Genomic DNA, 25,708 nt, shown 5'->3' with positions numbered 1-25,708 from the left:
AAGTGTGAGGAGTAACAGAAGTATGAGGAGTAACAGAAGTGTGTGGAGTAACAGAAGTATGAGGAGTAACAGAAGTGTGTGGAGTATCAGAAGTGTGAGGAGTATCAGAAGTGTGAGGAGTAACAGAAGTGTGAGGAGTAACAGAAGTGTGAGGAGTATCAGAAGTGTGAGGAGTAACAGAAGTGTGAGGAGTAACAGAAGTGTGTGGAGTATCAGAAGTGTGAGGAGTAACAGAAGTGTGAGGAGTAACAGAAGTATGTTGAGTAACATTCCAAAAATTCCAAGAATGTGTCATATTTCTTTCAGTGTGTGTGTGTGTGTGTGTGTGCAATTACACCTCAGTATTTCATTTACTTACATATTAAAAGTCTTTAATGAGTTACGTGTGTAGTAGAGATTTTTGAGTGGCATGTGTGGGCCAGATGGAATTATTTCGGGTCAGAGCCAGTGTGAAAGTTTCCTGTCTCACACCGTGTTGTAATATCAATGCTACGTTTATAGATAATTGCTTGATAACGGATTTGTTCTATACAATTTAATTATTTTAATTCAATAATAATATATTATTTTATTTCATTTCAGTGCTGTTCAGCCTTAGTTTTAATTCACAAAGACTCACATCTCATTTTTCACTACCACAGACCATTTGTATATGATTTGATGTATTTCTCATTTTTTTCCAGATCCATGAATTTATTTACGTTTGAATGAAGAGTGCGCAGACAGTAGAAGGTCATTTTCAAAGTAGCAGATGTGAGCATGAGTGCTGGAAGACGGTAAGCTCATTGATATGAAGCACAGTGGCGTTTAGCCGAACAAGGACTCCACTGTCATGAGGACATCATTGAATGTCAAGGTCGTAAAGATACAGCGATCTGGAAAATGTGTTGGTGTAACACTCAAGGTCCTTTCCTCCCACGCTACTTCTGCTGTTATGTACAAGTTCAATGTGATCAGCCAATCACAAACATGATCATGTAACATGTACTGATTAGCATAAAAATTGTGGTTTCAGGAAATTTAGGAACTTTAGCCAAGGAGTTTTAGCCCGGGAAATTAAATCAATAATTTACATCTCAAAACTTTACCTCAGGAAATTCAGATCAGGAACTGTAGCTGAGAAATTTCACCCAAGGAACATTAGCCCAGGACCTTCAGTTGAGGAACTCTAGCCCCTGTAATTTGCACCGTTGAACTTTAGCCTGGGGAATTTAGATCAGAAATTACTGTTAAGAATTTTCAGACAAGAAACTTCAGCCCAAGAACTTTAACCTAGGAACTTTAGATTAGAAACTACAGCTAAGGAACTTAAGCTTAAGAACATTAGGCCAGGCACTTTAATTGAGGAGCTTTAACCTAGTAATTCACACCTCAGAACATTAGCCAAGGAATTTGAGAACAGGGGCTATAACTGAGAAATTTCAGCCATGGAGCCTTAGCCCAGGAACTGAACTATAGCTAAGAATGTGCAGCCAAGGAACTTAAGTCCAAGAACTTTAACCCAGAAACATTAGATCAGGAACTATAGCTGAGAAATATCGGTGAAGGAACTTAAGCCCAAGATCTTTAGCCCAGGACCTTCAGTTGAGGAGCTTTTGCCCCTGTGATTTGCACCTTTGAACTTTAGCCCAGGAAATTCAGATCAGAAACTATAGCTAAGAATTTTCAACCAAGGAACATAAACCAAAGGGCTTTTGCTAGATTAGATTAGAAACTACAGCTGATGAATTTCAGTTAAGAAAATTAAGCTCAAGAACTTTAGGCCAGAACATTAATTGAAGAGCGTTAACCCAGTAATTTACATACCAGAACTTTAGCCAAGGAACTTGTGAAAAGAAGTTATGATTGAGAAATTTCAGCCATGGAATTTTAGCCCAGGAACTTCAGATCAGGAACTATATCTGAGAATTTTCAGCTAAGGAACTTAAGCCTAATAATTTTACCCAGAAATGTTCGATCAGGAACTATAGCAGAGAATTTTCAACCAAGGAACTTAAGCCCAAGTACTTTAGCCCAGAAACCGATCAGGAACTATAGCTGAGAATTTTCAGCCAAAAAACTTTATCCCAAGAACTTTTGCACAGGACCTTTAGTTGAGGAGCTTTCCCCAGTAATTTACAACTCTGAACTTTATCCTAGGAACTTTAGGTCAGGAACTATAGATGAGAAATTTCAGCCAAGACATTTCAGCCCAGGAACTTTAAATCAGGAACTATTACTAAGAAATTTAATCCAACATACTTCAACTTAAGAACCTTTGCCCAGAAACGTTAGATCAGGAACTATAGCTGAGAATTTTCAACCAAGGAACTTAAGCCCAGAACTTTCGCCCAGAACCTTTAGTTGAGTACCTTTCTGACAGTACTTTACAACTTAGAACTTTATCCTAGGAACTTAATCAGTAACCATACCTGAGGAAATTCAACCATGGAATTTTAGCCCAAGAACCTTAACCCAGGAACTTTAGCCTCAACCTAAAGTTTAAACATTTAAACATCTAGAACCTCGGTAGACATTCTGAACGCATCACCATCTTCATTCAAATTAGAAAGTTTTTAATTCTGAAAAACTTTATCAGCTGGAACTTACAAAAAATACTTACAGTGCTATACGATATGAACACAGCATGATACCTTTTCTCTAGTTTATTCTGTTTATCTCAGATCTTGCCTCCTGGTTTGGAAGAGTAAAACTCCTACAAGCTGTGATTATGCACTTCAGTGTTATGTTAATGTAATGTTAATGTAACACTATCATGTGTAATGATCACAGCAAACTCTAATACTGATACATCATGGCAGCTCTTTTCCAGATCATGTAGAACAGTTCATAATATCAGGGCATTACATTGTTATTTTTGAGGTTCACTGGCCATTAAGTTACTATGGGACGCTTGAGGAAGGAGAAACATAATTACATTTCCACACACATACTGATGCTTTAACCTGCTGGTACTGTGTGCTTCCAGCCATGTTTATATATAACGGAATGTTAAATCCATCCATAAGATATCCTAGATTTCTCAATGTCAAGGATCTGCAGGATGGTTCTAAGATCCTTGGAGTGGTTGTAGGATCCTCCGTGTGGTGCACTTCTAGGATCTTCAGTGCTGATGCTGTTCTAGCATCCTCACTGTAGTTTTAGGATCCTCCGTGCAGTTCTAGGATCTTCAGTGTGGTTCTAGGATCCTCAGGACAGTTCTAGCAACCTCCCTGAGATCCCTGGATCCTGTGTGCAGTTCTAGGCTTCTCAGTGCAGTTCTGAGGTCCTCAAAGCCGTTCTATGATCCTCAGTACATTTCTAGGAAGCTCAATGCAGTTCTTGGATGCTCAGTGTGCTCAGTGTGGTCATTGGATCCACAGTGCAGTTCTAGGCTTTTCAATGGAGGTTTAGGACCCTCAGTACAGTTCTAAGGATCCTCAGTGAGGTTCTTAGAATCTCAGTGTGGTTTTAGGGTCTTCAGTGCAGTTCTAGGTTGCTCTGTGTAGTTCTAAGATTCTCAGGGTGGTTCTAGGGTAATCAGTGTGGTTCTATGATCACCAGTGCGGTTTTAAGATCCTCAGAGTGGTTCTCCAGGAGGTTCTAGGATCCTCAGAGCAAGTACAGGATCCTCAATGTGGTTTTAGGCTCCCTGGGATCATTCTCAGTGTTGTTTTAGGATCCTCAGTATGGTTCTAGAATCTGCACTGTGGTGTTAGGGTCCCTAGGATGGTTCTTAAGGTGGTTCTTGGAACCTCAATGTGGTTCTAGGAAATGATTTGGTTGGTTGCCTGACTGAGCTAGTCAGGATAATTTCTGCTCTGAGAAAACCAAAGATTTTTGTAGATATTGTATTGTTGATTACACTGCGATTGCTGATGATCTTAAGAGCTTTACAATGAGAAAACTAAAAAGCTAGCGTTCCCACAACCTTATCATGGTGCTGAGCTCATTTCTGTCAATTGTGAAAATCAGAAATGTCTCGCTGTGTTTATTGTTTCAGGCAGAGGTTATGAAATTTCTGTAACACAACGCAGCAGGGCCGAGTGAGACTGATTACACGTTAGGGACAATTGAATCACAGCACTAACTATAAACCCTGTCTACCGTCTTCCATCTGCTTTCACTGTTAGACGTCTCAATGATCTTAGCAGCCGACCGTCCAGGAAACCTTCAATTTGTCTCGTCTGCTTCTCCACTGAACCGTGTGAGAAAAGATTATTCTGACGATTCTGTACAGAAATCATGCACACACAAAACACGTGAAATTGCTTACGTTTTTTTTTTATGATTAACTGCCATTGTATTATCTTTTTTTTATAATAATTATAATAATAATAATTTAAAAATGTTTTAAAGTGCCTTCACGACACCCAAGGTCACGTCACAAATGCAGCATGCAAATACAATTCACAAAACACTAAAACACAATATATATATATATATATATATATATATATATATATATATATATATATATATATACAATTATACATATGCATATATATACATTATACAATATTATACATAAAACACTAAAACACGTATTATAATTAAGTATTATGTAACCATGTCACAGAGAATATGCAAGCCTGGAGAGATGAGTTTTTAAAAAGCTTTTGAATCCTGAAACGGATTCACAGTTGCGGATGTGATGGGGAAGTGAATTCCAGAGCTTAGGGGCGATGTGACTAAAGGCTCTTCCACCCATGGTGGAATGTCCGGTACTGCTGGTAGACCTGCTGAGGAGGATCGCAGTATGCGGGTAGGGGTGTAGTTCTCCATGGGGTGAGTGAGGTAAGTAGGAGCATGATTATGTAGGACCTTAAATGTGAGAAAGCAGAATTTTGAATTGAATTCGATAGGCAACAGGAAGCCAGTGAAGCTGGATGATTAGAGGTGTTACATGGCTGGTTGATTTGGAGCATGTAACGATCCTTGCTGCAGAGTTTTGGATTATTTGGAGCCGGTGAAGCAGTTTATTAGGGATGCCAGACAGGATGGAATTGCAGTAGTCAATGCGGGATGTGACGTAAGCATTGACCAAGACTTCTGTGCTGTGTTATGTCACTTTTACTGGATAAAAGCTGAAATATACGACAGGTTTTTATTGTTATTATTATTAAAACAGTGCCATTTTTCTCTGGTGTTTGAATGAACCATGTGAGAACATAATTTTTCCTTAATTTTTTTTAACTAAAATAACAAGCAATAAGACTTCCTGCAGATTTCAGTGATTAGTAATATGTATATATCGGAATATAGGACTATATTCCTTTTTTTTATTATTATTTATTTTATTTTTTTTACATGTATCTCAGTCTAGCGTTTTAATCTAGCGAGAACACTGTATTTAAAGATTTTATTTTGATTACAGCACAGGAGCAACACAAGACATTTGGACAGTCATTTCAGACAGAATCGATTAGACGTAACTCTGTTTTGCCATGGCATGTATCTATCCAGCAACTCGATCAAATTGTGATGATTACTGTGTGAGGAAATGACACAGCAAGGTTTTCGACATCTTTTGGCACACCGACTGTTTACCGCTCTGTTTATTAAATCTGACGCAACATGAACTTTGCAGGAATTTAGCCATGGCAAGATTAACAAGCAAATAAAGTCATTTTGATGAAATATATTTATGGTTTCTTAAAGTTGAGGTGCCAGAAATCAGGCAGAATTTAGTTGAGGTGCCAGAAATCAGGCAAAACTCCATTCTGGCCAAAATCTAATCGTTTGTGCTATAACGCTAACGTAGCCAAGAAGCTCATAAGCACCACTTATCAACAAAAAACCCTCGGCGCATGAATTAAATCCAGAGCTGGTCTAAAAAACAACAATCCCAGCCATGAAACCACCATTGTCTTTCTTATATTGTTTTACAATTCAAACACAGGCTCTATGTGATTTGAGCACGGTATGATGTACAGTATGATGGAGCTGGATTTTCATTTGGCTGCAACAGGATCATTTCTGCCTCTAAGTCAACATTTCAATCACTACAAGACTTATTATTCATACAACAGGCAAGTGTCAGGATTAATATTTTGTTTCTGTCATAATACAGTTGTTAGTACGAATCCCAGGACTGCCACAGAGCCACTGTTTTCAGTAAGAAAACCCGGGGAGGGCAAAGGAAGGGTAACTGTGTTTTAACAGGGCCTGTGACACGCACAAACATGTCAGTTATTCATTTGAAGTCAAGTGCACTTGATTTATGGATTGTTTTAAACTTCTCCACAGTCTGCGCACTTTCTTTACTGAGAAAGAGAGAGAGAGAGAGAGAGCTTCCAGAGAAAGCTGGCTTAGAGGAGTTAAACCCATGATCTCTTTCTAATGAAGTTAATGTTTGTCTTGAGGCCACAATCTGCAGCACAGTATCTCAATCACTGTTGTCCCATTAACATCTACATGAACTGCGCCTCAATGTTTTTCCACTTTTACAGTAAAATGGGCGGGGCAAATCCACTGAGTTGACTCTATAAATGGATAGTTTGGTACATGCAGGGTTAACCAATACTGATACTCATTGCTTAAGTTATTTTTAGTTCTGTGGAATAGCAGGTCTAGTAGAAAAGTCGCGGATAGCGGGCTGTCAGGCGCGCTCGTTAGAATATCGGGACACACCATTTCAGACTGGTCTGATCAGTGAGTTCGTCTGATACTTTATCGTCTGTCTGGTTTGGGCGGGGGGTTGGAGGGGTTGGTTTAATTCAAACTTTCAATTTTATTAAACGAATTTGATTAGTTTTATCAATTTTATTAAATTTATTTTATTCGTCAACTGGTACTCTGACACTTAGCTACGTCCACCAAATGACTTCAGACTTCCGTTTAACCATGGTGGTATGAACTGAACAGTATTGCTAGCATGGGATTGCAGCTAGCTACTGTTGTTGCATTTCATAAGTACAGTAGATAGAAATATGTCCACGTGTCCAGGATGTCGCCCGCCTTGTGCCCGGAGTCCGCTGGGATACTGTAGGCTCCTCCATGACCCTGTTTAGGATAAGTGGTATAGAAAATAGATGGCTGGATAGATGGATGTTTAGGTTGGGGGGGGGACTAGTTTGACGTTGCTCATTTCAGAATTTCTGCCAGAAACAGCCAAAAAACTGAAAAGAATTTGACTTTAAAAACTATTTTGACTTTGAATTATTTTCTGTCACCTTTGACCTCATGTTAGCTCGGTATGCAGTCTGTCATGTAGCAATATTCTGCCACCGATGACTCTTTAGAGTAAAATAATTGAACAAGATTACAGAAACCTACGTTTCTAAGTTCACTAAGTAAAGGAACACTTGTACACCTGCTCATTTATGCAGTTATCCAATCAGCCAATCGTGTGGCGGCAGCACACAGTGCATACACTCATGCAGATACAGGTCAAGCGCTTCAGTTAATGTTCTCATCAAACATCAGAATGGGGGAAAAGTGTGATCTCTGTGACCTTTATCGTGGCATGGTTGTTGGTACCAGATGGGCTGGTTTAAGTATTTCAGAAACTGCTGCTCTCCTCAGCTCCTTTTCAGGAAGTCTATAGTAACTCAAATAAGCCCTCTTTACAACCGTGGTGAGCAGAAAAGCATCTCAGAATGCACAACACATCAAACCTTGAGGTGGTTGGGCTACAACAGCAGAAGACCACATCGGGTTTCACTCCCGTCAGCCAAGAACAAGAATCTGATGCTAATCATGGGCAAAGACCCACTGAAACTGTACATCTTCAACTGTCCAGTCTGGGTGAGCCTGAGTCTGTTTGGGTGATCTCTGTGACGGTTAAAGTCTGATGAGAACAATAACTGAAGCTTTTGACCTTGTATCTGCATGATTATGCATTGTGCTGATATATGTGACATGAATGCTAGTACTTCAAGCTAGCCAGTGAGGTTTCTGAAATTAGCAACATTAATATTATACATATACAGAAATGTACAGTGTAACAAGTGTATAATGAAGCAATAAGAGAGCCATGAGAGGGCGTGTATTACTGTGTTTTTATCATGATTAAGGGTAAAAAAAATAGGGTGATGCCCATTCCATGGACAGAACAGTGGCTAACAGTTTTATTGGATTAAAACCTGGCACATTAATACAGAGTTCAATATTATCGAGGATTGCGCAATGGCTTAAAACACAGCTCAGCCAGTTTTAGAACTGAAATAGTTTTATTTATTTTTTTGCTAATACCTATCAACATAGCACGGTTGTACATCGACAGTGCATCGAGATTTCCCTAAACTGCTTTATGACAAAGTGCTACACAAATCAAACTGAATTGATTTGAATCCGAGTCCATGAGAATGTTTAGTTTTTAGAATCATGTATAATTTCACTCAGTGAAGTGCAGTCTTAAGGCTGGAGTTCATTCCTAGAGTTATTTACCATAGTTCATTCAGTTCATTTCAGTTAGTTTACCATCCCTTCACATCTCAGTATTCATTCACCAACCAAGTTCTCTCTCTCTCTCTCTCTCTCTCTCTCTCCAATATTGACTGATTAGAAGGACCTGTTTCTCATTACCTAGAGTATAAATATCCGCTCCACACTTGATCTGGTCAATTTCCTGTTGCTGTTGTTTCCTGACATTTTGTCTGATCTGATTATTGGTTCTGATTCCAGCTTGTTAGATATTGTTTGCTAGTCTATTCCTACTACTGCACTATTCGAACACTCGTCTTTGGGCAGTAGATGCTGCTTAAGGTCAGTGGTTAAGGTTAAGGTGGCAATAATTAGCAGGTCGTGGGTTCAAATGGTACGACTGCCAGAGAACTGGTATAGGGTGCTTGAGAAAGTCTGTCATTATTTAGTTCCTTAAACCCGTAACCGTTTAGCTCTGAACTTGGATTGGACTCACAGATTTGGAAGAAGTTACTGTTGTTCTTGAACTTGTTATTTTTGGCGGTTTTTTTTTTTCTTTTTAAATGTTTACCAATTTGTTATTTTAGGACTTGATCTACATTAGAGTGGGTTGGATATGTATTAAAATATCATTAGTCTGTCTGTGTTAAGATCCGTTTCTGTTCCTGAGTCAAGGTACCCATTAAAAACATGTTGGAAGATTTACCAATGCTGTTGATTTGTTGCTGCAAAGGCTACAGTTTCAACTCTCTAGCATACCACTAAAATACCTTCAAGATTATCCAGAAAGTTCTGTCATTTTTCAATCAGGAGGTCATTTATTAAGGTGTGCTTAATGGCTCCAGAATACTACAAATGATGGACAGAGTTTGACAAATCGTTGGACCTGGTGTCTGGGAAAAGCAGAGTTCATGCCTGGGCTATTCAGTTTGGGGTTGTTGTTTGTTTTTTTAATCTTTATTTTTGTTGTTTGTTTTTTCATAGTTGCCTGGCAGACAACCAACAACGAGAGAAAGAACATAAACCCTATTTCCTACTGGCATTCACAAAACCAGTTTTCATTTGGTGTGTATGTTTTAATCTAACGCGTACACCGTGTAAAATACATCATCTTGCATCACTGAGAGAAAATAAACATCAGACATAAATAATATTTTACTGCTTATGCAAGATGGAGACAACAGTAAAATCTCATAGTTAAGATGTCCACCAATGACTTGAGGTCGCAAAGTTTATCAGGCGAGGATAAAGACCAGAACTGCACAGTCATCCCCGCCCTGGGAATTCATATACTCATTTATTTCCATTCATCTGCATCAATTCAACTAAACTAGCTAACTAGCTTGCTAGATGTTATTTCTTTACATTAGCTACCACTTATTAGATGAATCAGTTTCCAGGCAACCAAAACACGGGACTTTACCTTGAACCATCAGCACAACACATCCAAATCTTCTCAAAAATCCTTCAGTGAGTCATTCGGCGAGTTCTATAGTTATGCCATTCAGCGATTCGTTCATCCATTCCCATAACATACATCAAGGCTTGCCTAGCAGCTCCAGAGAACTGCGAGTGATCTCTAAACAAATGCAAGGGCTTCTTTCTTCTGTACTCTTTATATTACACCTGTCAGCTCTAGGCTTTCAACTTCAATAGTGCTCTAAAAGCATGTCGAAGGGCACAGCGCTGACAAGCTGTCAAAATCAATAGACATCCAGATAAACCTCAGACTGCTGAATGGTTGTTGTAAAAGCTGGAGTTCGCCTTTGACCTTCAGCACACCATGTTACAATCCCCTCGAGATTATTTATTTGGTAAGTTCTTTCACTCGGTCACACAGCGAATCATTCAACGACAACCTCAGTAAGTTCTATCATCCTGTCATTCAGCATGTCTTTAGCTGACTTTCAGAACATCAAAGTTTGCCTACAGGCTCTAGCCAAATGTAAACGGTTCCTTCTTCTGTACTCTTTATTTTACAACCATCCACCTTTGTCTTTTAACTTCAATGGCATTTATCATATGCTGAATGAACTGCAGGACATCTTGGATGGACATCAAAGTCAAGGTTGCATCAGTTGAACATACGTTCAATCGTCAGTCAGGGTGTAACGTCAATTTTAACCCGTTAGTTAAGAGTAAACTAGTGTGGTAGGTTCATTGGCTATGGATAACTAGGCTACGATAATCTTGATCATTTACAGAAGAAATGAGGAAGAGAAAAAAATGGCCTCAAACAAGATTACATAGCAAGCGTCATAAACGTCATAAACGATTGCTTCAAATAATAATGGAATAAGGAGGATACTGACACCTAACCAACAAGACCTGAATGACAATCTCCTCACTGACTTGAGCTGTCTGAATGGAGAAACCTTTTCCAGAATGTCCTAGTTGTTACCCAACTAGTTACCAATTAGTCTACCAACTAATACCCAACAAGTTTCCTGGCCTACTTGGGTATTACAATTTGATGTCAGCATGGAAGATTCAACATAACTGGTGCTCATGGACATTGAACAAATTGCAAACAGCAAATTGGTCATGCCTACTTCACAAATTAAGAATAAGAAGTGACAAATCTGCCGAAAGGTAGCTCGGAGGGTTTGGTTTGGCGCTTGTAACAACACAATTATGACTTTAATAGAGTTGCTGTTGGGCTCTTGAATACTCATCATAAGTTATTCTCATGCATTGATAGAATTTCAAGTGTTGAAACCTGCAGATAAGTGAATATGAGTATTTCGAGGGAAATAGCGGGGGCAAAAATGCCTGTATTGTAGTCAGGAGCATCACTGATGAGTAGAGTGTGACAAATACACAAATTCTACCCTTTCCAGAAGAGTGATTCTGATTTTTTTTTTTTTTACTGGGATATGCCTGTATAAATTAGTACTTGTGCACTAGTAGCCCTTGTATTTAGGTTCGACTGGAAATCCATCAATCAGACATGTGCTCCTGACTTGGCATTCAACCAACATTCAAGAAGAGAATCATTGCTTACAGTGAAATAGTTTTGATAAACATGTTGGTATTGATATTCTGGTATTGCATTTCTTTTCCATACCCTAGTCTCGATCTTGTTAGCATCCAGAGATATCTCACTATTAGTAACTTATGAATGATGGAAATGAATTGTTTCCATCTCATAGACCATGGGACTGCCTTCAAAGCCAAATGGAGCAATATACTGAACGAATTCTGGACTAGTCAACCCCGGAAATACTCACCTGGACGAGTTTATGTGGAAGAGGATGCAGCGGTCTTGATTCATGTAACTACAATGAACTGAACTAGAGGAAGAAAGATGGTGAATTTAGGTTATGTATTGTCTAGAGCAAATTCCTATTTCCAGCTGACAGAACATCAATTCTCAACACTATTCCTTTCTAAAGTAGCATCAGTTGTGAGCTACAAATGGATACACAAAGCTCCAGGCTGTTGTATTTTGACCCAGTTGCCCCATTGTTAATGGAAACCAACTGTTCTCTGGGTTTGCCAACTTTGATCATTTAAATTCACCATGGCCCCCCTCAAGTCTTTATTCAAGGAGACATTATAATTGCATATGGACTGTTCAAGCAAGGTGGCTTCTGCTGCTAGTCGCAAATAATTAGACCCCATGCTATGGTTTAAAGTGGCTTAATGGAAACTTTTTTGGAATTTGGATAACTTTAGCGTGTTTAGCTGTGGGGCATCAAGTGAGGTACCATGACTTGTTGTTTGTGATTACACCACTTTGTATTTTCTCATGGTTGTCCTTGGGTCTTGTTTGTACTGCAATGTTCTTGGCCCCATTTCACTGGAGATTTAGATGGTCCAAAGCTATAGCCATCATGTGCTGGTTTCCAAAATCTTCCTCATTTATTTATGCTGGCATATCCCCGAGCAATGCAACAAGTAAAATTACAGTACGTTGCATCTACATGTCTTTAGATACTATGCCTTTCCTTGGGATATGGGAGTGTTGACTACTGTTCACATCCCACATCTGTTATGAGATTTTAGAATGAACAGAAAAACTACATTCAGCCCAAAATACAGGGACTTTTATGTATTTAGAAATGTATTTACTGACAAATTTGCACAGTTACTTGGTTAATTTCAGAAAAATTGACCATTTAAAGGTAATTACCCTAAGTTAGCATTGCAGGGGGGTGTCGAAGTGTAAAATGAGTGCAGTTTTAACGCAAATAGATGATCTTTAAGCATCTTTAACTGAGACTGTTGTTCAGGAGTAAGAGTCACAAAGATAACAATGCAGAACATTTTCCCTTTATTAATCCTGTTAATATTATTCAAGACTCTTAATGACTTACTAGTTGGCATTAAGCTTCCTTGTTAAAGCCTGTAGAGGATTGTGGTACACAAAACAGTCTCGTAAAGAAGAGTTCATTCTTTTCTTCTCCAGTTAGCATATATTCTCCAGTTGTTGTTCAGACTTGTGAATGAATAAGGGATGGATTTATTGCACATAGTTTTCCATTCGAATTTCATCCGTATCAATGGCGGGGGCACGTTGGCTTAGTCGTTAGCACGTTTGCCTCGCACCTCCTGGTTTGGGGGTTTGATTCCTGCCTCCGCCCTGTGTGCGTGGAGTTTGCATGTTCTCCCTGTCCTTTGGGGGTTTCCTCTGTGTACTCCGGTTTCCTCCCCCAGTCAAAAGACATTTGTTTTAGGCAGATTGGCATTTCAAAAACTGTCGTTGTGTGATTGTTCCCTGCTATGGGATGGCACCCTGTCCACGGTGTCCTCCGCCTTGTGCCCCAAGTCTCCTGAGATAGGATCCAGGCTCCCTGCAACCCAGTGTAGGAAAATGAATGGATGGATTGAAGTTTCACAGTGCTTCTACTGGTCATCTGTTTGTCTTCATCTCAAATATAAATACCAGCGTTCCACTTTGAACAATACAAAGGCTTAATTTGTGGTCAATCATAAGCATTCTTTCCTTCCCGTTGTTTCTCACTAATTGCTTTTGCGGCCCCTTTACTTAAGTTGTGTAGTATTTTCATTCACAAGACATTACTTGGACCGCATTCATTTTTCAGGGTAACATCTCTAATAAATGATTTGCGTCACGCATGATGATCTTCGCTTCATTCCTCACGATTTTCCTAGAAGTTTAAATATTGAAGAGCAGAAATGTGTTTATAGAACACTAAATGTAATAAAATTGCATCCTACATGAAGATAAACTGAAGCTTTATACCCGTGTCGATTATTTTAATCACCCGTTTAATTGCTTGTTGGATAGTTTGCCTGGTGGATTGACTTTATTTCCATCTTCCTTTTAATGGACTCAGCCATCATAATGTTTTCCAATTCTAGAATCAACATCTGCTTATAAAATCAGAGATCCAGATAGGACTGAAGTTTTCAGCCCGCCCTTGAGTTATTTTGGTATCAAGGTATTTTTGGCTGAATTTCTCAAGGGTGAAGATGTATCCAGACGGAAATAAAATCATTGAGTGTAACCTGTAAGGGTCTGCAGCAGCCCACGTACATCAGATCTCATCGCAGTAGGGGCATATGACTGGTTGGTCCCATTGTGATTTCTGGACTACATCTGCATTAATGTTTGAACATATATTAACTTGTCATCAGTCATTCTGTGTTACACAGATATTATGTTCAGGCCACCATAATCACTATGCAATAATAGCTCTGTGTATTGACTGAAACGTGCGTTTAGAATAACACATGGTATTAATAATGGCTTCGACCTCAATATAACCACAAGGAGGATTTTATGGACCACAGGCAGAGAGAGAGAGAGAGAGAGAGAGAGAGAGAGAGAGAGCGAGCGAGAGAGAATGAGACTAAATTGAGCGCTAAAGTAACACTTATTATTTATGCAAGTGATAATCTTGGAATTAGAGATGTATTTATATATTGAGCAATGTATTCCAGTTCAGTTTATCAGATCAATGACGTGTCATTTACCATTTGAGTTAGCATGATAATGAAATAAATATGGTTTAACCTGGAATGCAAAAACATTATTATTGTTAATTTGCACAGTTGGCAAGATATTCTGCAGCGTGGTTTAAAACCGCAGCAAATCAATATAAAACCACGTATTTTCCATAAAGACTGATCTTTTATGGCATTTAAAAAGAAGCCGAGCCTCACATTTGGCAAGAATCATAAATGACATCGTTAACGAGAGTATATTTTATGTAAAATAAACGAGGTGTGGTTTTTCTATACAATGCATTTTATGGGTCCTGTTAAATAACTCAGAATATTTCTTTACTGTAATTAATTTTATATTTCGTCAAAAAAAAAAAAAAATACAGTGGGGTTCAAAAGTGAGACCATCAGTGAAAATGTCTTCATGTATTTTACATCCATCCATCCATCCATCCATCCATCTTCTATACCGTTTATCCTTCTTCAGGGTCACGGGGAAACCTGGAGCCTATCCCAGGGAGCATTGGGCACAAGGCGGGGTACACCCTGGACAGGGTGCCAATTTCTATTTGACATTCTTTTCCAATTTAATACAACAGTTTTCATTACAAATTATATTACTGACCACAACTTGAGTGAAAAGTAGAATATTTTAAATATTTACACGAATTTCAGCATTTCATAGCGTTTGGTATGTCCCCTTTTTGCTTTAATGACAGTGTGCACTCGAGCTCTCATGGACTCCACACGTTTGTGCAAAACTTTATGTAACACTTTACATGAACAGTATACGAATAATCATGCGCTAATACCTGAATTAATACTTACTATGAATTAAACGCGCATCATTTCAAATTGTTTACATAATGTGCAGCTGCGTACACTAACATCATTGGATGGCGCTGGATTACTTTCATAATTTACCTTGATCCTCCTTATCGAACGTCAAAAAACGCACTAATAATAAACACCGATGATTTCGTTTTAACGCCGTCCGGTGACGTCTGTATACGCAGCTGCGTACGGCAAATTATATTTAAAAAAATTTTAAATTGTACACGTTTAATTCATAATATTTCTTATAGAGCGTATTTGATTTACTTTACCCCTACGTGTTAATTAATACGTGTACTAACATGTACTTAAGATGCTCGTTATTCGTGCATAAATTCATAAGACTAACGTCGTAGTATCACGAGGTTAGCTCTTCATGATTAGTACACGCCTTAATTCAGGGTTTAGTGCATGATTATTATCATACGCAGTTCTTGTAAAGTGTTACCAAACCTTATGATCCATTTTAGATCAATTCCATCTGAGTGTTGTCTGAACACATGCGTCAATAGAAGAGATTAGACATGAGGAAAATTGAATATATATATTGTATATATATATATTGAATATATATACTTTGAGTTTTCCATCCCCCCAGCCCCCCCCCCCTTTATTGCCATATTTCCTTCAAATATCAAATTAGATTTAAGCAAGAAATTCAATTAGCAGAAATAACATTAGTTTTTAACATTACATTTTAAAAATTACACGTAGAAACACACTTACACCAAAAATTTCGGCAAAACAGTTCTATTTTTCACAGACGTAGTCAGTCGAGGAAGATATCCCCGGTGTCTGGCTCTGACTATTTGGTTGTTGTTGTTTTTTTTTTTATGAACTGGAGCCATGGGAATTATGTAGCTAACAAGATTTTATCCTCTGGTTAAATATCCTTCCAAAGCATGTTATTTTTTAAAGCTTAATCCGATTTGAGTTTGCAGATTCGTAACCAGAGCCACAGAGTTTCATTGAATGCAATTCAAACATAAAGTGAATTTTTCTGCGGTCATTCGGATTAGTTTTTACTCCTGTTTGAATCTCTAATACGCGCTCTGTCTGTCTTTCTGATGACAGAAATGAGCCGTCAGTCTTTAACACCACTTCATAATCTCGTCGTTGCTGTCAGCGCCTCAGTGAGAGTGTGTACTTTGGCAAAAGCACCGTGTCGACACCCAACACCGATTCAGTTAACACACTGCCCTCGGTGTGTGAGACGCAGCGCTCAGTGGCAGGATGTTTGTGTTTCTGAAGGACGTTAATTTATCCGATGTTGACAATCCATTAGCGCAGGATGCCGTGGGCTAATTACATAAAGCATGTAAGCTAAGTTTGTGGTGGCATTAGTCTCATATCAGCAATCACCTAGCATTTTATTACTGCTAATGATGTTATTACGATGTAATTACTGTGACGTTTGTTGGTATACAATCACTCACAAGTTTCTCAGCTTAGATAAACAAAATAAGTTCTTTTAAAAAAAAAAAAAAACAGGGCTAACACAGCTAGCTATTTTACTAACTCTAGCTAGTTTTCAACCTGCATCTAGCATGCACAGGTTTTAGCTAAATTTCCAGCTAAGCCTTAAAAATGCACAAAAAGAACTGAAAATAACCCAAAATACTGTATGTTGGTGGTATATCACAGAACAGTGACAGTACAGTGTAAGGTCGTTCATTCATTGGTCAAAAAAAAAAAAAACGCAAGTCATCGTTTTACTCACCTGCCTTGAAAATGCATGAACATCTTTCTTTTCTCTTGGTTCAATTCAATTCAGTTTTATTTGTATAGCACTTTTAACAACGGTTAAACATTGTCTCAAAGCAGCTTTACAGAAACATATAAACACAGGATAGAGATTTTAAGTGTGTGAATTTATCCGTATTGAGTGAGCCAGTGGCGACGGTGGTGAAGAAAAACTCCCTGAGATGATACGAGGAAGAAACCTTGAGAGGAACCAGACTCAGAAGGGAACCCGTCCTCATCTGGGTAACGACAGAGAGTGTGAAAGTAAAAGAAAGTTCATTACGGTTTGTACATGAAGTCTGTTTGTTGAACTAGTCCACTGTTCACTAAAGGAGACCTGAGTGCAAAACTGCATGTTGTAATTGCAGTCCCAAGGCCATCGCAGCGACCGTAGTCCCAGCAACCACAGCGAGAGTTTCCTTTTGAGGTTGAATCTAAGAGTTCGGCGAACACAGGTTATTTTTTTTTTAAACAAGCGAATTTATTCCAAAATTAGCCCAATGTGGTGTAAAAACCATGTCCCTGGCAACCCTGAATATATATTACAAAAGCATACTAACTTTTCAGTTTAGATAAAGACTCGTAGGCTTTTTAACAAGCATGTACACACTGGTGCTTACACAGAAGTAACGAATATTCAAATATATTGCTAAAAATAGCAGTAAGGTAAAAGCATGTAAGTAACTTAGTTGTCATTTGGAATGTAATCTGATAATCAGCTATCATCTTATTGAATGACGAACCGAACAGACCTGATTAGTACACCCTTACACCGAACCTTGGGCGAACCGTGGGTCCTGGCATTCATGTGGATGTTACTTTGACATGTACCACCTGTCTACAGTAAATATCATTGCAGGCCAAGTACATCCCTTCATGGCGACGGTATTCCCTAATGGCAGTGGGCTCTTTCAGCAGGATGATGCGCCCTGCCACACAAATTGTTCAGTGGTTTGAGCCTGACAAACATTTCAAGGTGTTGACTTGGCCTTCAATTTCCCCAGGTCTTTGTGGAGTCCATGCCTCGACGGGTCAGAGCTGTTTAGGCAGCACAAGGGGAAACTACACAATATTAGGCAGGTGGTTTTAATGTTCTGGCTGATCGGTGTATATGCTTGTTCAAAATCCCATTCCAAAACCACGGGCATTGAAAGACAGTCGGTCGCCACTTTGCTGTTTTAATAACCTCCACTCTTCTGGGAAGGCTTTAGACTAGAATTTGGAGCGTGGCTGTGGGGATTTGTGTTCATTCAGACACAAGAGCATTAGTGAGATCAGGCAGTGATGGATGAGGAGGCCTGGGGTGCAGTCAGTGTTCCAATTCCTCCCAAAGGTGTTCAGTAGGGTTGAGGTCAGGGTTCTGTGCAGGACACTCGAGTTTTTCCATACCATCCTTGGCTAACCATGTCTTCACTGACCTTGCTGTGTGCACAGGGCCATTACTATACTGGAACAGTTCTGGACTTTTTAGTTCCAGTGAAGGGAAATTGTAATCCTACAGCATACAAAGACATTCTATACAGTTGTTTGCTTCCAACTTTGTGGTAACAGTTTCGAAAGGCCCACATATGGGTGTGAAGGTCAGGCGCCCACAAACTTTTATACCATTGTATACTGTTGAGAAAGAGGTCTGGAGGCTTTTTCTGCAGTATAACGACACTCCAGGAAGCGTTCTTTACTATCGTCTTCAACCAAAACCAAAATTAACTTCATGGCCAATGCAGAACAAGAAAACTTCCAATGGAAGTATGGAAGTATATTGTAGCGGACCTCTCCAAGCACCACATACGGGTAAGGCGCCAAGGCATGTACCGAGATCCAACAAGCTGGAGGGGGAAGTCGCTCAATTAATCATTCCTCTGTGAAATTTTCTCTTAGAAAACAGAAGTAACAGTTGCCTTTTTCTACAAAACACAGAAATCAGTGATACAAAAAAACAGTCATAGTAGACGATAGACGATCAAATAATTCTTCTAAGGAAAAAAATTTAATTGACATATATTTTCATGGCCTTTCTTTTACTCATTGAATATTCGCTATATCCATGGGCCCTACTACATGACCATGTGTTTAAAGCTTATTTTGTGTTATGAGTCTTAAATGGTGAAGGACTGAACATGGTGATAACGATCACGTCTCAAATTTTACAACATCCGCACCATATCGGTTGAGTCTTCTTTGATCTTATCAGCCCTCCCCCCGACCCCCATCCGATCGGCTCTTTTTTTACTTAATGTGCATGAATGAAGTCATAACTCGCATTAAAAGTTCGTTCGTTTTACTCGATTCACTGTTTTGTTCGTTTGGTGCTACAGGATTTTTTCCTGTTAAATAAGCTGACTGTTGTAGCCCGTCCACCTCAACGTTTGGTGTGTTGTGCGTTCTGAGATGCTTTTCTGCTCACCACGGATGTAAAGAATGCTTATTTGAGTTACGATAGACTTCCTGTCAGCTCAAACCAGTCTGGTCATTCGCCTGCAGACCCTGGATGTTTTTTTTTGTTTTTGTACCATTCTGTGTAAACTCTAGAGACTGTTATGTGTGTAAAATCACAGGAGATCAGCAGTTTCAGAAATACTCAAACCAGCCCACCATGCCCTGGTTAAAGTCTATTTTAGTGCATCTATTATGTCAGAGCTGCTGTTATCTGCTTTAATATCAAATCTTTAACAGTTTAATGGCGGAAGCATTAAACCTCTGAGGTCACATCATGACTATCGCAGTCTGAGTTTAAATTCAGTGTTAAATCGCACCAGTGCTCGGCCAATTCCAAATTTTTACTCTTAGTTTTAAGGCACGTTTTAGTCCTTTAGTTATTAGTTTCCGTGTAGATTTAGATGATGGAAAATGACCGCAAGGAAAACTGAAATGTTGTCGGAGTTCCTCATCAATATTTAGCAGAAGACTAAATTGTTATTTACTTAACGTATCACGTTCATCGTGGGAAAAAAAAAAAACGTTATTGGGAAACATCAACAAAATTAACAAAGAATTATACGGCAAAATAGGAGATCATCTGTGGTGGCGGATTATTTATTAGGCAGTGGGTGGTTTGGGACGCAGCCTCTGACAGTGGCCAGGAGTCAGGCTAAACAGGAAGGACAGGAAAGTGTCAAACTAAAGATTTAGACAAATATCTAACACTGCTTAATAAAGGATTTGTAATTTTTTGGCATATGTGCTTCGTGGATGCAGGCCACATGAAGTTGAATGTTTCTGGTGTGAATCAAAAGATAAACAGAGTGTTTTTGAATAAATGAAGGCTTAGGAAGTGTATGAGGCTCCGTCCTAAATCGCATCCTAAACTGGGTGGTGATGTGGAATGTTAGCAAGCTAGAACAGCATCCTCAATTATTTTAAATACTAGCATATTAAATAGTGTGTAAAAAAAATTAACATGATACCTGTGGGAACCTTAGGTAACGGACTATTTTTAATTTTTTTTAATCTATTATTGAGAGCACTGTTTACTATGCGGTTTGGGACACAGCCCTCGGCTGCGTGTGATTGGATGAGGTGTAAGAATCGCGGTGTCAAATAAATGTTGTGGTTAGTGTGTGTTTCAGTTTTATCGTGTGTTTGCTTGTCGCTTTTTGATGACATCATCTTGTTCAAAAACATAATAGATCCTTAGAAATAGATCTTATGGCTGTTGGTATGGAGGTGAAAAATAAGCAAACGGTACCAGGGTGTATCTGTGGCTGTGTTTTAGTCCAATGATTGATGGCTGTAGTGTTTAGGGGTAGTGCGGAGTGTGCATTGAAACAAGCTGTCAGAAGGATTTGCTAAACCACTTTGACCTCCTGTGTGTGTTTACAGAGGGGAGCATGGAGCGCACATTTCAGCGTTAAAGTGCAACACACGCTGGTCGTAGTGTAAATACATCCCCCCACCCCCCTTAGTCATCCAGCATCCATCAAGTGAGTGTGTGTTTAGACGGACCGCACATGTGCTGCATGTGGAGGGAACGAACCACAAGAAAGTGACCACTTGCACCAAAAAACACACTTGGAGAGAGAGTTTGTGATTTTCGACTGTGCTAAGCTCTCGCTACTTCTCCCCCCCCCCCGTTTGGAATACAGCCACGGGTGGTGTCCCAAACCGCAAAATACTACTGCATTAAATAATCAGCTGTTTCGTAATATCATGACATCTGTAACACATATTATTTAGCAAGCGATGCTAAGTTTTGAACTCACAATTCAAGGAATGCCAAGGTGGCTAGTTGTATCACCTCTTTTCCTGTATAATATTCTAAAGAGGCGCAAGATGACATCATCAGAACGCGTCTAAACGGAACTAATAAACAGAGCTACTAAGTTCCCTGTAAGGAGGTGGTTTAAGTGCACTTTGAAGGCAGCAATTTGTCTACAATCTAATTAAAAATGGTACTACACTGTACCTTTCCCTATCACCGTCGTGGTACCACTTTGTCCCTTTCGTGTGTATCTTGTCCCTGGAAAGTAGTAGACAATAGTGTACCCATCAACATATTACACCAAAAAGTATTTTTAAACTAGTACTCTAAAAGTGTGTTAAAGGTACAAGAGTGGTTGTTAAGGGCAAATTGTGTACCTGACATCATTTTCTGCGTATAAGATGTACACTGAAAGTACAGTAGACGTACCCTTGATGGTACCACGCGACAAAGTACATTATACTGAGAGCACAGGCTAATTTTCACTAGCTACAACGGTCTGGTCTGCTAGAAGGAATAGGTTTAAAATGATTACAAATACCTCACATTTCATAGAAAGACACAAGTGGACTGTGACGTAGAGACGCTAATGGTTTGAAACACCAACTTAAATGATTTTACTGGACTGATTTCAATTTGATGGCTAGATCAAATGAATTTATGATTGTGCTAAGTGCTAGAACTAAGCTAGTTCGACTGAGGAAAAGAGGGAGAGAGAAAGAAATGAGAGAGAGAGAAAGGCAAAATCTTTGTATGTCATTCACTAACACAGGTGAACGTCGAGAGTTGTATATACACGCGTCTTGTTCTTTCCTCCCTTTTCTTTCTGTTGAAATGGTAAGCTGAGCTGAATGAGTTGACTCACTGTAATGAGCAGGAATTCCCATCTTTTGAACCATGGCAACCTTACATTTGTTTATAATACTACCTTCTGTAGGATTTGTGAGTGTGTGTGTGTGTGTGTGTGTGTGTGTATGTGTGTGTGAGAGAGAGAGAGAGAGAGAGAGAGAGAGAGAGAGAGAGAGAGAGAAAGAGAAATTGCTGACATATAAAGTGCTTTACTGCCCTCTAGTGGCTGTATGTCTATTATGGGCTGCACAGATAGACAGGTACAGTTAAGTGCAAAAATTTGCACTCCCTTTGTGTGGACGAATGGAAAGAATTCTCTATTTCACAGTTTATCTATAAAAATGTCAAACTATTTTCAATGTATTGTTTATTGGTTCAGCAGTGAACCATCAATTTGCTAGATCAAACTAAGCATCAAATATTCATTGGAGTGTGGGAGAAAAAAAACAATCAGATGCCTGACTGAAGCCAGTGAGACGCATCAAAACATCAAAAAGAATTGAAGCGTGCAGACTAGCCAGTCATAACACGGGTGCCATGATGAGAAAAAGTACATTTTGGAGTAACGTACCAAGTTTATCGAGCTGATTTCTATATTGATTTGTTTCTGTATGCTGATTGGTCCGCCAGTCACATTCTCTGAGATCATTCACAGTCTTGAGACTTCCACGTACTTGTGAACTTTCTGCATTTTCTCCAACAATAGCTTTTCGGCTATGATAGCGTGGATATATTTTTGATTAGCGAGCTGCTGGGATGAGAAATGATTTTTACGGTCGTGAAACAGGTATGAATTTAAGAAGACAACTTCTAGGAAAGAAACGTATGCAGAATCCTATCATGACGTTTCCTAGCTTGTCGGCACCTGAAGTCTAGAGCCGGACGCCGAAAAAGGAAATGGAGAGGAGAAGTTTATGCTTTGTAAAAGAAATGTATTTGTGTGTGTGTTACAGAGAGAAGCAGACGCACAGGCCGGTCCTGATGGCAGGCTCTCGGGGCTCAGCCAGCACTGGACACTGGCTTTAGGAGCCCACGAGACGTTCACTTCAACCAGGAACATTTCACAGGTGGAACACACGTCACGTTACACACTCGCTGTGAAACGCATCCTGTTCCTACATGGGCTATTGAGGCCATATTTAATATTTAACATATAAGTTCAAAGCGTAACTATATTATCATCGTCTTTACTTCCATTTTTCCGCTGCATTCTGCCAACAAATTTTGGGAGGCGGAGCTTAGGGGGTGAAATTATATCAAACTGTGTTAACAACAAAAAAAAAGAGGTATTTATAAAAAGATTTATAAGATGTTATAGCTGACTCGTCTATTACAATCCTTTCTTTCGCTCTCTTTCTCTCTAGCACGTGTGCCCATGAGGTCGTCGACGCCGGTCCTGCTCTTCCTGATCAGCGTCCAGGCTGCACTCAACATGGTGGGAAACACCCACTCACAGGAACCAGCCAATCAGAACGCAGGAACCCAGGACTCGACCCACGATGACCTCATCCCCACAGTCGACCCTAAACTGTTCAACAAGCGGCGTTACCGATCACCTCGTGTGCTCTTCAGCGACGTAGTGCCCTCCGATGGCCGTTCAGAGCCTCGGAGTCCGCGAATACGGCGGAGAGCACGCGACATCCAGAACCGCGGTGAATATTCGGCCTGCGACAGCGAAAACCACTGGGTGGGAAACATGACCCGTGCTACAGACTTAGGGGGAAACGAAGTGATGGTGCTGCCTGATGTTCGCATCAACAACGTGGTCAAGAAGCAGATGTTTTACGAAACCACTTGCCGCGTCACAAACCGTGGGCCCACCCACCGCGGGATGAAGGCGGGAACAACCGGGTGCCGTGGGATCGATAACAAGCGCTGGAACTCCTATTGCACCAACACACACACATACGTTCGTGCGCTAACATCTTTCAAGAATCAGGTCACCTGGAGGTTCATCCGAATTAACGCCGCGTGCGTGTGCGTGGTCAGTCGAAAGTCGTGGAAGCACTGATTCGCGACATTTCACCTGTTTTCTGAATGAATCGATGAATTGAATTGTGGAAGTACAGGTTCATGATCTGACTTGCTCGTTTCCTCGATGAGTAAATCAAGTGAATTGGTCCGTCATAACAATGATCCAATTCATGATTCGGTTTGCTAGTTATTCAAGTGCATCAGTGAATCAAACTGACGTACTCACCGATGCACTCAAGTCAACAAGTATCGAATCGTTCGAATCGTAGAAAGGATTTGTTTAGCTTGTTTTGACAGATGGACCGAAGAGTGGAAGACGCACTAACGAACGATTCCGTTCACCAAGCACTTGATTCGTGATCAAGATTCGCTAAACGAATCAAGTGAAACAAAGTAATTGACCAAATCAAATCGTGTCTGTGCTTCCAGAGGAAGCTATTTCAATAAATCTTTCTCTAGATGCGCTGATTTGTTTCGATTGTTTGGCTAAAAACCTCCATCCTCCCGTCCACGTCTCGGAAAAACAAACGCCATACTGCCAATTCAGCATACCAGACTCCTTCCCCCCTTTTATTGTTCTCCACCTACAACACCCCAACCCTGTCCTACCCTACCTCACACTGTAAATTATTGGTCTGTTAAGTTATGATGACTGCATGACATATTTATATAGTTTATACAGGCAAAAATATAATTAAATATGTATGTGTATATACAGTATACATCCAGAAAGCAAGCATATGTTGTGTCGTTGTTGTTGTTGTTGTTCCTGTTATTTATTAAACACTTCAGTACTTCAGAGCACGACTTCTCCTTCAGTTCAAGTGGATTTTATTCGCTATTGTCATTCCTCCATGGAAATTTTATACATGGGAATGTCATGTTGTTTCTTCAGGACCGTGGCGCAACACACGACAACACCGTTACATCGCATTACACACGACTGTATGAACTGCAAATACACATCAGTCTAGAACGAGCGCACAAAACACAACAAATACACGGAACAGTGCACGCTAACTAGACACGGCAACACAAAAATATTCATTAGCATTAGAGACAAATTAGCACATAAGCTTTTCATTTTTCTATCGCAATAATTACCCTTTTAATCACCCTTCAACCCATAGTTCACGAGGCGTAACATAGCCATCACGCTTGATTGAAACGCTAGCTTGTTAAGCTTCAGAGGATTATGTTTAGCTTCACATAAACACCTAGCTAGCTAATAGAGCCATAATATGAAGCATTTAATATAGCTAGCTGTCTAGCATTGCACTGAGGGGCTGCCACTGAAGTGTGTTAGCGAAAAAAATAAATAGCTAAATAGCTAGCTAGGTAACTTGGTAGTGTAGCTGCTATCGCTCTGAAACAAAAGACGGTATTGAATATTAAATTGTGTTACATCAGGAAGAGTCACTGAAGTAGATAAACATTACCTACATAACTGAGATTGCTAATCAATACTGGCTTCAAGATTCCTTCAAAAGTGTGTTATATAGTGTCAGAAACCACAAACACAACTCCACAAAGCCATTTGAGGTAAGTGTGATGATTAGACATGCAGTTTGCGTGGCAAATGTCAAACACGGCAGCTACAGTACGTGTACATAAGCTTCCTTTACTTGTTAGCTACATTAGCTTTGTAGTTTCAGTGTAAAACTGAAGAAGCAGATACAAAAACATGTCTTGGGAATATCATGTACAGTTTATTCTTGGCTGAACGGTTCCTTTAAAGATTTATATGTGTGCGTTAGGTGTGGAAGCGGGTCGAGATGGACATCTGGAATTGTGAGATCTGGAATTAGCACGCTCTGGAGCGGCCATGTTTTATCCAAGAGGATGTTTACA

At 39.7% G+C, this 25,708-nt stretch overlaps 1 protein-coding gene across 2 annotated transcripts in view; it reads left to right on the top strand.

The window, feature by feature from the left end:
• Window positions 1-24,370, top strand: part of ngfa (nerve growth factor a (beta polypeptide)) — a 39,573-nt gene extending 15,203 nt beyond the window's left edge. Inside the window, exons 2-4 of one of the 2 annotated variants that reach the window (XM_053643523.1) lie at window positions 684-776; window positions 22,837-22,950; window positions 23,248-24,370. In XM_053643523.1, coding sequence (XP_053499498.1) covers window positions 23,259-23,894 — 636 coding nt within the window. In that variant the 5' untranslated portion in view covers window positions 684-776; window positions 22,837-22,950; window positions 23,248-23,258 and the 3' untranslated portion in view covers window positions 23,895-24,370. The remainder of the gene's footprint in view (window positions 1-683; window positions 777-22,836; window positions 22,951-23,247) is intronic. The other variant, XM_053643522.1, reaches the window with a different exon arrangement.
• Window positions 24,371-25,708: the final 1,338 nt, after the last annotated feature.

Source organism: Ictalurus furcatus, chromosome 15 (assembly GCF_023375685.1).
Source record: "Ictalurus furcatus strain D&B chromosome 15, Billie_1.0, whole genome shotgun sequence".
NCBI lineage: Eukaryota > Metazoa > Chordata > Actinopteri > Siluriformes > Ictaluridae > Ictalurus > Ictalurus furcatus.
The sequence above is the reverse complement of the archived record's forward strand: the minus strand, read 5'-3'. Positions and strand labels throughout refer to the sequence as shown.